Below are 14531 nucleotides of genomic sequence, written 5' to 3' on the forward strand. Positions count from 1 at the left end.
GATCTGGAACCCCTATGATCCTGACAATGGGATCCTATTTTCCTCTATAAATGGAGCTATAAGTTGTGCAAGTGGGTTGTCTATCTCTATTGAACTATATTAGGACTGACGGAGATAGCCGAATAGAAATCTTCAACAGTCCCATGACCTGGGGCTCCATTTATATGAGGAAGATGGGAACCATTCTTGAGAGCTGTGAGGGTCCCAACAATTGTTTTCTGATCAGCAAATTATCACCAATCATGTAAAGAGTTAGCAACTAGCCATGCAAGTCCAACCTTAATACGTCACTTCCAAGATGTCTGTTACAATAGAAGCAAAAGATTTGCAACTTTACTTTTTAACATGTTGACAGGAGAAGGCTGGAAGATTGTCACCAAGATGTATACCCAATAACATGGACAGTTCATTGGACAATGAACATTACCTCTTTACTGCTATTAACGATAAACATTAACTCTATGAATTGATGGACACCAAAAGAGGACAAATATGAATCCATAGCTATATGTACTGAGGTCATTTCATGCTTTATAAACACCCATTAGTTTATTTGGATCTTGGCACTCTTCCCGATCTTCAACCCAGGTCTCTCCCAAAAGTATCTTTATACCTCTATATACTGGGTACTGTGATAAATACTAAGGGTGGCTACTACATACAACACCAAAGGCTCCATGCTGTAGCAAGTGACGAAGCAGCACTCCAAATGAAGAAAAGTAGACTTTTGTTCCACCATCAAACAGCAACGTTTCACCTTTTCCATAAAGGCATTATCAAGCATTATCAAAGGCTACATGCCTTACCTCCTCCGCACTGTACACTACACCCCTCCCAACTGCTGTGTGTCCACATGTACAGCGGATCCGGTTGTCTCTCCACCTCAGTCTTCTGCTCTGTTGACTGGTTCACTGGGATGGTATATTCATAATGAATGCCATAGTTCTGATCATGGAAGAGCAATACCTAAACATATATAAGAGAAAACGAGATATTTTTGAAAAGATATTTATGCAATGTGCAATCTGGCTGGATTAGTTTCTTTAGGAAACTTTTAGAAAGTCCTAACTACTGCACACCTTATGCCATTTCTGAAATTCTGTGACTTCTGTGGCCCTTGCCATAGTCACTTATGCTTACCAAATTGTCATGTTTCCAACAAATTGACTTCAAGAACTGATAGCTCACTTATAGCATAATAAAAGGCTACATCTTGCAGGTACCATTGCAATCAGATTATAATATTCATTTATCTGTCAGTAATTTTAATGTTTCATATGTACAGATGAGTGGACCTAAACCCACAATACTCAGGTCTGTGTGTCGAACATTGTGGGTTCAGGTTCCTGGACCCAAACCCAGTTGATGATAACGTCAAGTGAGTGACGGTCCTAAGGAAAATGGCGCTATGCACGCGTTGTGGGTATTTTAATGCCAGCAGCGGCATTCAAAGGGTTACACCCACGACTGGTGCAAGAACAATTCACGGGTGGGCCTGAGCATTCGTGTTTGGGTAACCTAACCCCAATAGATTTGAACTTTCAAGGTCCGGTGTGGCTGAACTAGGCAAACTTGAAACTCAAAAGGGTTTACTCATCCCTAATCATACGTAATTTACGTTTTTTTTTGTCAATTTTTCAATCATTATGTGACAGTGGCCAAAACTGCTCTAAAACAGCCTAAAAGACAAAGAAAATAACATGTCACAGGCATGTCATTTGGCATGTGGAAGTCACCCTACAGGGAGCAGGAAGGAAATGTGCTGTGTTTAACATGGATCCTATGGCAACTGCCTAAAGTTATATAACAGATGTGTCCTGCCTGTAATCATAATGAGATGATTGCTGAAAGGTGATCTCTATAGAACAGGAAGTGACAGCCATTGAAAAGTTTAGGAGTCAATAAGATAGTAACTTGGAACAAATAAGTGCAGGCAAACATTTAGAAACAATAAGTTTAACATAAATGCTTGATTAAAAAAAAAAATAAATTAATCTGAGGATATTTTTATGGATGCTATAAACTATATAAATGGGGTTGGAAAATGCCATATTGTGGAAACATAATGTTTATCGCCGTCTATTGTTATTGTAGGCATTGAGTCTCTGAAATCTGTTCACACTGCTGAATTTCCATTGTCTATGTAACTCCTCAACAGGCAGTTTTAGATCCCGCTTTGTTCTGATGTGGTTCTAAAATTGTTTTCTGATGCCGTTAACAAAAGTTCCAGGCTTGTAGCAAAGTGCTGCGTCTTCCTCTACATTGTTTAAACAACAGCCTCCCATTCACAGCCTCCCCTTTCAGTCCTCTCTTTGATGATGATTTTTTTGAGGTCGCCCATTTCCTATGTGAGGTGCTGCTTGGGTGTCAAACTCCCTCTCTAAATGTTTGCCTGTTCATGGAAATGATTTTCTGATGCGCTGGTTAAAAGCAGCAGAAAACTTTGTCTTTACTGGGAGAGTTGCCCAGTTAAACACAGAACCAGAAAAGCCCCCCTCCCCCTGCAATGGTTTCCTGTGATGCTTATCATAAAACACTTCAGAAGTGCAATCTTCCTGCAGCATTATTCTCTTTCTGTCCAGTACCGAAATCTGACTGTACTATAGAATACTTTATTTTGTCCAGGCTGAAACTGAATGGAAACAAGGCAACCTTATTCAAGGGTAATATACATAAGCATCATCTGTACACTGATCACTAAAATCAAAGAATCTACTGTAAGGTGTATATGAGTTGATGATAAAACATATGTAATATATAAAGTGTAACTAAGCTTTCAAGGCTCTATTTGAACTTCATTTAACAAAACTGTTTCTGCCTCCTTTTTTCCCCTTCTTTTCCCTGCAGCGAGCAGTGTTGCTCAAATAAGTTCTCAAGTTCATAATCAGCACTCAAAAGGAGAGAAAGCTAAAGATTAACCCTTGACTAACTTGATAACTTAAGGTGCTTCAAACGGCCCGATGCTCGCCTGGACCGGATACCAGGCAAGTACAAAGTCAGGAGCAGGATGTGGGAGGGGTGAATGCTCTTCACCCCTCCTCCTTCCATAGGCAGACAAGCGTCCCGACTCAGTGACGGTGCGCTGACAAACCCAGGAGCCATAGAAGTCTTTGGGGCCATGATCTGGTCGCATGATTTGCGGCCACCTTAACGGCCATCTGAATGAGCCCTTAGATGTAAATAGATATGATTACCCAGTGACTGACTATAAGGAGTTACATAGTTAGAAACTTTAAACAACTTCACCTCATCTGTCTGCTGTCTGTGTAAGTACAAAGGATAATCATATTTAGACACACTTCTAGCTGTAGGAAGAATTTTCCTTTAATATAAGCGATCCCATACTTAAGTACACCCGACTTACAGACGACCCCTAGTTAAAGACGGACCTCACTGCCCAATGTGACCTTTGGTGAAGCTCTCTGGATGCTTTACTTTACTCCAAGACTGCAATGATCAGCTGTAAGGTATCTGTAATGTAGTTTTATTGATAATCCTTGGTTCCATTATGGCAAAAAATTTTAAAACTACAATTGTCACTGGGGCAAAAAAATGTTGTGTCTGGAACTACAATTATAAAATATACAGTTCCGACTTGCATACAAATTCAACAATTCAACTTAAGAACAAACCTATGGAACCTATCTATCTTGTATGTAACCAGGGGACTGCCTGTAAAGTATATTAGAAAGACTATTATCGACTGCAATATTCATTTTGAAAGAGGGAAAAATGGTTTAGAACCTTACGTTACACTTATACCGTATTATACCGTACCGGACTATAAGGCGCACTATCAATAAATGCCTGCTAAAACGTCTAGATTCATATATAAGGCGCACCGGATTATAAGGCGCACCATCAATAAATGCCTGCTAAAACATCTAGGTTCATATATAAGGCACACCGGATTATAAGGCGCACCATCAATAAATGCCTGCTAAAACGTCTAGGTTCATATATAAGGCGCACCGGATTATAAGGCAAAGCTGATTATAAGGATGAATGGCCAGCAGGTGGCAGACCTGTGCAGAGTTCAAGGCAGCTGTTGTCTGTAAGTACGCTTCATATATAAGGCGCACTGGACTATAAGGCGCACCTTTGATTTCTGAGAAAATCAAAGGATTTTTTGTGCGCCTTATAGTTCGAAAAATACGGTAATCTGTTTGAATCTACTACACAGTGACATTAAACATATAAAATGTTGTTGAAATGTTTAGTTACACTTTAAGGGCCCTTTTACATGAATCAAGTACGGTTACATTTTGACGGTGGAGGAGTTATTATCATCTGCACCCTCATTTGGATACATACAGTATTTTTTGGCAGCCTTTTCTCTATTTAAAAAGTAGAATTGCTTCTGACATTTATGTGATAAAAGATTCAATAAGCTGACAAACATTTAGACAGACCATTGATTGGGAACAGCCGCTTCTAGGAACGGTAGTTTTTGCAGCTCCCATAAATTGTTCCCACCCTGCTGTTGTTGATGGTTTCCAGGTAGAGATATAATGTCTTCTTCAATACAGTCAAACATTACAAACACGCAGAAGGTTTTAAGTACTGTCCAAACAACCAGGGTAAATCTACATTGGGTTTCACTATATTTTTATTAAAAGTGAATAAGAAAAATTTCTCAGCATTTCACAGAATGGTTGCTTCCCTCTCTCCCTTCTTTTTATAGCCCCCCAGTATAGTCATTTATCTTTTACTTTTGTCACATATGGAAACGCAGAATGTTCCCCTGCAGGGTATTAAATGTTTTCTGACACTGATGCACTTATTTAATACATCCAGCCTGCTCATATGTGGACAGCATGGACATTTCCATCAATATTCTGGCTCTTCTTCAGATCATGATGAGCTAAAGCTCTGAGTAACAACATGTGCCAGTGAGGCTCAGGACGTCCAGAGAGGGATTACAGGTAGAGTCCATCAGTTGTTTCGAGTGTCTTAAGAGAGGATTCTTGTATCGGAGTGGTTGAAAATAAAAGTGTGTTTTATTCATGGCATCATGTGTGGTCCTACCCTTATTTCCAGGAATATTGACTTTTTTTTTTAGTTTTTTTTTTGTTTTATTGTATCACTCTGTAAGTGAATGAATGGAGCAAGCAAAATGTAGTTTTTTTTTCTTTCTTTCATAGAACTAACCAATAGACTTGGCAACATAAACTAATAAAAATGACTAAAGTTGAAACATTATGGGCCAGATCTATTATTCTGGTAAAACTGTTTTAGTTGCCCATGGAAACCAATCAGAGCTCAGCTTTAATTTCATAAACTGCTGTGAGAAAATGAAAGCTGAGCCCTGATTGGCTGCCATGGGCAACTAGAGCAGTTCTGCTCTCAGACACTTCTTATGAATCTCCCCCAGTGTCTTTAATAATTCTTTATTTATATAGCACACACAGATTCCGCAGCGCTGCACAAAGCATGACAAATCTGTCCCTGTCCCCAAGGGGCTCCCAATCTAAACAACCTAACAGTATGTTTTTGAGTGTGGGAGGAAACCAGAGTACCCGGACGAAACCCACGCAAACACGGAGAGAACATACAAACAAACTTGAACATGTATTTAAGAAGTGTCTCCACCAGTTTTGTGTCACGGCTGCACTGTGCCAACAAGACAGCAAAATGAGCACCTATAGGGTCGAGTTGGTGCTTAGTTGGAGTTTGCAATAAATTGAATACAGCGACTCGACAGAATTGCGTTGTGTGCTGTATGTTAAAGATACACCTAAAAAAAGATGGTGCACACTTCCTGAGCAGTCCAGGGTGCACCAGATAATTGAAGTCTATGTGCTAGTATTGAATAATCTGCCATGCCCTGCACATTTTTGAGGCAAACTGCACTTAGTAATAACTCGCATAAATTGCTTGGCACCACTTAACAATTAAAGAAATTTTTTCCTTTAAGGTCCAGTTCACACCTGAATTTTAACCTCGGGTATTAACTTTCGTCACCAAAATGATAGTGACGGAAATGTAGCGGATCTGTCAAAATGTTATAACCTTATCACAAAAAGCCCACAAGAAAGTGATGCACATTCGCTTTTTTTGCCAATTTCACCTCATTTGGAATTTTTTTACCAGCTTCCCAGTACACGGAGTGGAATAATAAATGACATCACTGAGAAGTAAATTTTGTTACGCAAAAAATAACCCCTTACACAGAAAAATGTAAAAGTTATGGATTTTTGAAGTTGGAGAGTGAGAAATGAGCGAAAAAAAACCTTCTGCCCTTAAAGGGTTAAAAGTCCACTGAAATCAATGGACCTTTTAACTGATCCATTAGGATTTTGTTATTAACATTTTAGTGAAGCAAGTAAATTGTGGAGGTCTAAACGCAGGTGTGAACTAGGCCTAAGAATTCCTTTGTGAAACCTAAAGTCAAAAGACAAAATCAATTCAGCCCCGATTATTATAGGTCACCTATAGCACTGTCTATACTTATAAAGATGAATATATTACCATCAGATGCAATGGAGTTTTCGTAGGCCCCTTGGCAGACATCTTCTCCCACAGTCCCCGGCGTACATATCGGATGGTAGTCCCTGCGATTTGAAACTCACCAGGTAGCTCAATTTTCCAATCACTGTTAATAGACTTTTTAATAGAGTCTTTCAGAGCTGAAAGAGTTAAACATAAGGTACATTAGATATGATGCATTTGTGCCTGTAAACTGTCAGAGCCGGGTTACTACATTCATCTAAGGGCGGTAGGAAATATTTTCCATAGTGTAAAGTGTAAAGCTCCGGGCTCCGTGCACAGCTCTGGCGTCTTTGCACATGCGCCCGGTTCAATATAATCCCCTCTCTCTGCTCTTTGCTCCGCAGATCAGTCTCTCAAATTCCCACATTCTCTTTTTGCATTTTGCAGTTTTTCCATCACCTTCTCTGCCAAGTTCTCTTCTTTTCTGCTACCTATAGCCCATGTGCTCCTGCCCGCCATCCAATAGCTGAAATGGCTACAAGCATCAAATTACTTTCTATATCCCTAACTTGTTCCTTAGCAAACATTCTATTATCTTTGGCTGCTGCAGACAGAGGAGTGTATGAAAAGCCTATTGCTGGTGCCCGCACACATTTCAGCGTGGGTTGTGATGTTATGACAATGAAGTTTTACTAGCTCTATTGAAAACCCTAACAATTTCAATGTAATACTGGGCTAAATTATAAAGGGTTTCTCAATATCACATGTGTTTAAAAAATTTAATAAAAAGGATTTAAAAAAAGGGATTTAAAGATGTTTAGTATTACTTGCCTTATAGAAACTTACACTGGCTATCCAACAGCTTCTACAACCGGTGAAGTTTTCATCCAATATAATAGTATCCTATCGCTTATTTTATTATATTCAGAATGTTCTTAGCATGTTTTATACCCTATATGTTGCATCATGATTTGCTACATTATTTTGCTTTAATGTTAGTAATTTTCTACACTGTATGATAAGTTCTACCAAGAAAGTAAGAAATTAGTGTTGGTGTGCATGAAATCCTGCAGCCTGAACTTCACAAATTTAGCTTACAACATAACATATTAATGATAGATAGATGGATAGATAGATGGATAGATAGATAGATAGATAGATAGATAGATAGATAGATAGATAGATAGATAGATAGATAGATAGATAGATAGATAGATAGATAGATATATGGTAGATAGATGATAGATCATTACAAGAAATAACAAATCATTCTGCGACTGTCATAAATGACCAGAAATCAACATATTTTACCCAGAAAACTATGTGCTGGTTTATCCTCTACTACACGGATCCTCCTTGCTCCTGCAGGGATGATTGCTGCTTCAATGTAACCTGAAAAGCAAAAAGTATTGTGAGCACTCTATCTAAAGAGTACAAATGATACATCCGTACAAAGGAACACCTAAAATGGGAATCAAATTATAAAATTAATCAAAATAACATAAAACAAAACAGAGAAAAAAAAGTCAAAATTGTATGCTCACTTTTGGACATAATTTTACACTTTATATATAGGTATAATTTATATCTAAGTTTAGTTTTGTGCAATTATGTTGCATTATGTATACAGCAGTGAACATGAGTTACAGCGGTTGTCACTTTCCAATGCTGCACAATAAACTTTGTGGTCTTCAAACTGATATCTGCCAGCGTTATTTGTCAAATCAATATCGCCACATGCTTGCTCTGCTCATCTGTAATCAAGGAAGAAAAATATAACATCAAGCACTCTATAGCAAATTTAGTGTCTCAGTACATTATACTGTATGAGCTCAGCATTACCAATAGGGAGTATCATGTCTCAAAAAACAATACGGAATTGTGAATGCAGCTCTGGATTATAATAGAAGATCTAAAATAACAAGACTAAAAGATGTACCAAGTTCATTACCACTTTAACTATATATGAAATATAAAATTGTATCCAAAAGAGGGTATTTTTAAGCACGATTGATAGTGTAACCACTAACCAGAAGAGATCATACATTAAAAGGCTACAAGATTATACATGCACTACATAAAGACATACTAGCCACACATTGCATTATTATTGGTCTCAGTAAAAAGGTCTCAAATTTCAGCCATTTGGCCAATTAGTCTATTAGATTACTGCCCATGATGGCAAACTTTGGCAGTGTTCTATTTTCTTCTTCAGAACTGATGGAGGACAAATCATAACAATAGATTTTTCATGCGGTAAAATAATGGACAACTTAACAGAAGCCCATGAACCCCATTAAAGTCATGTATAGGAATCTTTTGGACTCCATTGGGGGCCTGTTACCGTCCACCGAAAGGGCTTCTATATTTAATGCTTCTGCTCCTGTAATTAATGCAAGTTCCAGCACTAGCTTGAACCTAGCCGTGAGGTAACCTTGGTCATGTGCTCAGGCATTGGTGACTGATCCCAATGTGGGTGTTTGGCCCAGCTCCTAGTGTCCAAAAACTGTTCTGATTAGCTTATTAAAGAGAATACAGTAAAGTGATGAGACTGCAGTTTAAACTGGATGCTTCATGTGTGACCAGAATAAAGAAAAAGAAACATATTACATAGGAGCAGAACGTTCTTATATGGGTATGATACAAAGCTAAAAGTGTGTGATGTGAAAATTATTTGGGAACAAAAAAAAAATGTCCATCCTGAAACTCAGCAAAGGTCAACATCAAAAGATCCACGCAAAATCCTACAGATAACCAATGGATTTGTACACGACTAAGAGGTCACACAAGAAAGTCAATGTAGTTCTAAGCAAAACCCAAGATCAGCATAAAATTTCTTTTGTGACCGTTTTGTACTCTGGCAAAGCTTGAACAAATACATGACATCACAAAGGCTTACCAAACATGCGTGTGAGCTGCTACACTGTAAACAGTCTGTAGATGTTGGATTTGGCAATGAGATGCTTACGTTGTTCTCAGGCCAGACAGCCTGACACTTCATCTGTCATCATGAGAGATGATGTTACAGGGTCCTGGTCCCTTAAGTGCAAAGTTTCCCAAGAAAGGACTCTAGAGGACGCCATGGAGGGTTGAGATCTTGTTTTATGCCCAGGATGACATCACAACAATAATTTTGACACAAACCTTGTGCTTACTGGTACCAGGAAGCAATGGGACTTACATGATAGGCCAAGCATGCACCTACAATAACCACACAACCTTCTATGAAGGTAATAGTTTATCCCAAAATCCAAAAAACAGAAAGACCAATTTGTCAAAGTGTTTCTTTGATTTTACATTATAATTTGTTAAGGAGGACAAGATTTTAAATTTTCTCTTCACTAAGAGTATTATATCAGAGAGGCCCAGCTGAAAATATTTGAGGCAACTGTGCTGATACAGTATAGTTTTTGCTATGTAGCAGTTTGTTACCGCTATGTTCAAGCATAGTTTAATGGCAAAGATTTTGAAGAACTCTCCCAATTAAAACTTCCAATCAGTGAGAAACCATCACACCTCAACCACTGCCAGGCAAGAAAGAAGTAGCATGTCTGTTATTAGTGGGGATTAGAGATGAGCATTCCCGAGTCTTATGATTGGGTTCGGTTGCTTCCCACATGACCCAGACATATTGCCGGTATAACAGACAATCTGGCAAATTGATACCCCTGACCAACTAGCCATGGCTATGCTTGGCCAGAGGTGTCATCCTTTTACAGTTTCAACCCAACCTTATCATTACCAAAAGACTATGGGGACGGAGATATTTGTGCAACCCAAGATTTCGAATCCAAATCGTGAATTGTTAACCTGTTGACATTAGGAACATAGAATACTTGTCGTCATAAAAGAATATTTAATACTGTATTGTGGCTTGTGATATTTTGTTTTATCTTGGACTTAAAATGAATATAATAAAAAGTCAGAGTTTTCCGAAAAATAGAGGTACAATAGAAATTTATAGCAGGAGAGAATGGACCATATAACAGATCAGTAATACATTCATGTATATAGGGCCTATGTCCACCTCTTAAGGACCCCAAATCTTATATCTTTAAAGAAACACTTTGATAAATCATGATTAACAAGACCAACCAATTAAGCAAGAAAATAAATTAACCCCTTCATTATTCACTTCTCTGTAGCCTTTGCTGTGACCATATCTATAGCCCTGTGGTCCTTCTTAGCGTCCTAATGACATAATCATGAAATAATATTATCATAACGCTCTGTGTAAAAGCAAGGTTATGACATCACTTTAGGAAATATGCAAAGTCTTATCAGATATCTCTCAGCATGGGGTGTTCGCATTGTACTGGCAAGAGTCCAGAACCCATACAATGGATTTGTCGAACATGTGATTGCGTTTTCTTTGCAATTGAGTGATAATTGTTTATAGAACATTTAATACTTGACATCTAATATCATGTTAAAGTTTTCTTTAGTCTTGTTAGGATTTTATAAATGTCACATTTTCTCCTAATTCTGCAAAGGCTTTAGATATAACTTTTCATGTGTAGGACTGAATAGTATTGCTTTTGTGAATGAAGGGGTTAATGGTCATACAAAAATGATGAAAAACATTGATACTTTGTAGTTGTTGTAAAAATGACAAATCCCCAAGACCAAACACCAACCAACACCAAGCACAGGGGCACCACACAATGTCTACACCGCTCTTACATGTGAAACACTTGGGAACTGTCTTTGGCTTTGTCATGACACATGTGGAAACCTTCTTACAATGCCTATTGTTAACTAAGGAACACAAATAAGTCATAAAGTCACCATGTGACAAGCAGAATTATCAACCTGATACAGTGAGAACTTCTGGGCCAGAAAGGTTTTTCACTGGATAAGCAATATGGGAAATGAAACAGGGTTAAACCTTCTTAAATAATATTTCAAACCTAAAGCTACAGATATTTCAGGTATTAAAGAACCTGTCACCTCAAACCTCCATTATAAACCTCACTCAATACTTAAGAGACAGGGATACAGGCATTCCATCGATTCTATTGATGTTTCTGTACGATTCCCCGGTGCTGTAAAAGCATCTGTTATTCTTCCTGATTTTACTTCTGTATCTTGTCAGGGAGGCGGGGAGAACTCTTGGAACCAGTGAAGCTCTCCCCGCCTCCTCTCTGCCGTCTAGATACCTAAATGCCCCACCACACTACCCCTATGCCGTGCCCTCCCCCCCCCCCACGTCACAGCCCGTCTGTTCCTAATGACTTCAAATGCTTCCATCAGGAACGGGCGGGTAGTGACGTGGAGAAGAGGGCAGGGCAGAGGGGTAAGTGTGGTGGGGCATTTAGCTAGCTAGACGGCAGAGAGGAGGCGGGGAAAGCTTTATTGCATTTGAGAGCTCTCCCTGCCTCCCTGACTTGATACAGAAGTCACCTGAAGAGGACTAAAAGAAATTTTTTACAGCGGAATCATACAGAAACATCAATAGAATAGATGGAATGTCTGTATCCCTGTCTGTAAGGTATTGCATGAGGTTAATGATGCAGGTTTACGGTGACAGGTTCCCTTCAAATTCTAGGTTGGCACAGGATACATTAGAGTGCCCCAGAAGAAGCCAAACCGGGCGACACCCAGGGTCGGGCGAGAACGTGTAGCTGGCGTCTCATATTGGAGTTTTATATGCACATTTTTATCGCTCTTTTGTGAGTATGTTTTTAACCTAAATAAATCCTGAGTGTAAACTGTACTACGCTATCTGCGGGTGAATTTCTTCCAGCGATCTACCGCAACATATGTTGCATACAGAGGAGGTCACAAGAAAAACGCAGGAGTGTTGGTCTGAATAGCGGTATATTCTTATCGGAGGATTCAGGAATTTGTGCTGGAGGAGTGTGAACTGCTCTATTTTGTGGGTGACATATTGGAAGAGAAAGTCACACGGAAGCAAGGGAATCGGGAGCTCCGGTCAGAACTTATTTTCTAGATTAGAGTGGAATTGGATTTTCAATAATCTGGTAGAACAGGTAACTGTAAAGAAGTTTTCTAATAAATAATATACATGCAGTCAAACCTCTTTGAGCAGAAAAGTGGGACAGCTTCCATATAGTATAATGGGGGGGGGGGGACTGAAAAAATTTGTGTTTTAGGCAAGGGGCCTTCTCACGACAAGCCGATGCATCACAAGGCAACAAAGGGGTTCTGGTGTGAACCCTGTGCAATCAAACAATGAAAATGCAGCAAGACCAGAATGTTATTGAGAACATAGCGTCCTATTTGCAGGTAGTGTGTTATAGAACATGAGGAAATGTTCATATTTTAAATAAGATCTACAGTTATAATTTTATAGAGCAGGAGGAGCTGAGCAGATTGCACATAATGTTTTATCAGATGGGATAATTTTTACAATCTGCACCACTTTTATAACATGCAGCTAGCAGATATGACACTATGTAGAATCTCCGCAGCTTCTATTGCTCTATAACCCATGCCTGCAGATTGTCCACTGTATAAAATTTAATCAGCTCCTCCTACTCTATAACATGGAGATAAGACACTTTGTACACTCTGCGCAACTCCCCTACTCTATAACATGCTGCCTGCTGATAGGACACTATGTACAATCTGCTCCATCACTTGGAAACAGTAGTTGGATCATACCAAATTTGATACGGAAAGAGGCATTTTAGGACCTTTGAAGGTCCTCCAAAGGTCCTGAAACTGCAAATTGAAAGCAAGTAGAAGGGATGCATCCTCCATTCTTCAAGAAGCTTAATTGTAGTACCATACGTAGCAAGTGACTTACAAACTTGTAGGGGCTATAATATTCATACAGACCAGCGCCCATGGCAGTCATAATAAGCCCCCATGGTTGGAAATATAATAAAAGGTGATAAAGGATTAACAGTATTGAGGTTTTCCTGCTCTAATACTGAACTAGTTCAGTATACTAACACATAGGGGTCCATTTATCATACGCAGATACAATCTTAGTATTTCCCTTTTTAATCTTCCCAAATGTGTCAGAAGATAAGAGGAGACTATTAAACATGACGCACACATCTGTGTTACTTACTCACCCATCCCCTTGGTGTGGTTAAAGTCTCCTTTTACAACCTTGCAGGTCTTGCCATCACCATTGCAGACCCCACATCGATCTTCTTTGGCAGCAGAACCAATAATCCCATCACAGCCAATTTTCTAAAAAATAAAATAAGGTGTTAATAATAAGGTGGACTAATAATGTTTAATTTTTTTGGCGGGAGCTCATTTTATTTTGTCTTTACATTAACACTTAATAGTACCTATTCACCCCAACTGGAAGGAACATCCCTATCCAGCAATGCAAATTATAGCAATTACAGTATTTTATTCATATTAGTATTATTACAATTGTTTTAGCCACTGAGGCCTATAAAGTGGGTTATAAATGTAGTTTAGGTTTGTGAAACCATAATGCTACGATAGAAGCCGAGAGGTTGAAACCTTGATCGGACAACAATGTAAGCTTACTACAGTGTGTAAATATAACTTTGATGAGTTTTCGCCAATTTTATGTGAGTATTATAAAACAGTTTTGATCTGAACAGAAGGAAAGTGTGTTGCCGCTTCATTTTCGTGCCAAATATCTTTAATCTTGGTGGAAATAACGTGCATCCTTTGGATTGAAGGTAATATTTATGTGAGTAATTCTGTTATGTGAGAAAAACTGCAGCACAAGGCCGGTGTCACAGGAACATGTGCAGCCATATTGGTCCAATCCTACTGGGCCGCATACCAGACTGTTGCATCGGGCCCCCTATTCCCCCAAAAAATACATATTTGTATACTCATACATGAGTATACAATCACACTTTTATACAGTGTTGCATACATACATTTATACATTCATGCACATACATGTATGCACTCATATACACATGTATTCACTAATATATACATGCACTTTTTATACACACATACAGTATATTTATATCTTATTCTCACAAAGTATTTACACAAGCATATAGTATATATACATTATATTACACATACACTATACACACACACACACACACACATCTATAAAGTATATTAGCACCATATATACCTACACTTCCATGTACATATTGCATATACATACCACAAACACC

At 38.6% G+C, this 14531-nt stretch overlaps 1 protein-coding gene across 2 annotated transcripts in view; it reads right to left on the reverse strand.

Annotated features, from left to right (window-relative positions):
* ADAMTS17 (ADAM metallopeptidase with thrombospondin type 1 motif 17) overlaps window positions 1–14531 on the reverse strand; it is a 145800-nt gene that overhangs the window by 33230 nt on the left and 98039 nt on the right. Inside the window, exons 15-19 of one of the 2 annotated variants that reach the window (XM_072148603.1) lie at window positions 13479–13599; window positions 11116–11190; window positions 7744–7824; window positions 6472–6629; window positions 807–966 (exon numbers count right to left, since the gene is read on the reverse strand). In XM_072148603.1, coding sequence (XP_072004704.1) covers window positions 807–966; window positions 6472–6629; window positions 7744–7824; window positions 11116–11190; window positions 13479–13599 — 595 coding nt within the window. The remainder of the gene's footprint in view (window positions 1–806; window positions 967–6471; window positions 6630–7743; window positions 7825–11115; window positions 11191–13478; window positions 13600–14531) is intronic. The other variant, XM_072148604.1, reaches the window with a different exon arrangement.

Source organism: Engystomops pustulosus, chromosome 4 (assembly GCF_040894005.1).
Source record: "Engystomops pustulosus chromosome 4, aEngPut4.maternal, whole genome shotgun sequence".
Lineage (NCBI taxonomy): Eukaryota > Metazoa > Chordata > Amphibia > Anura > Leptodactylidae > Engystomops > Engystomops pustulosus.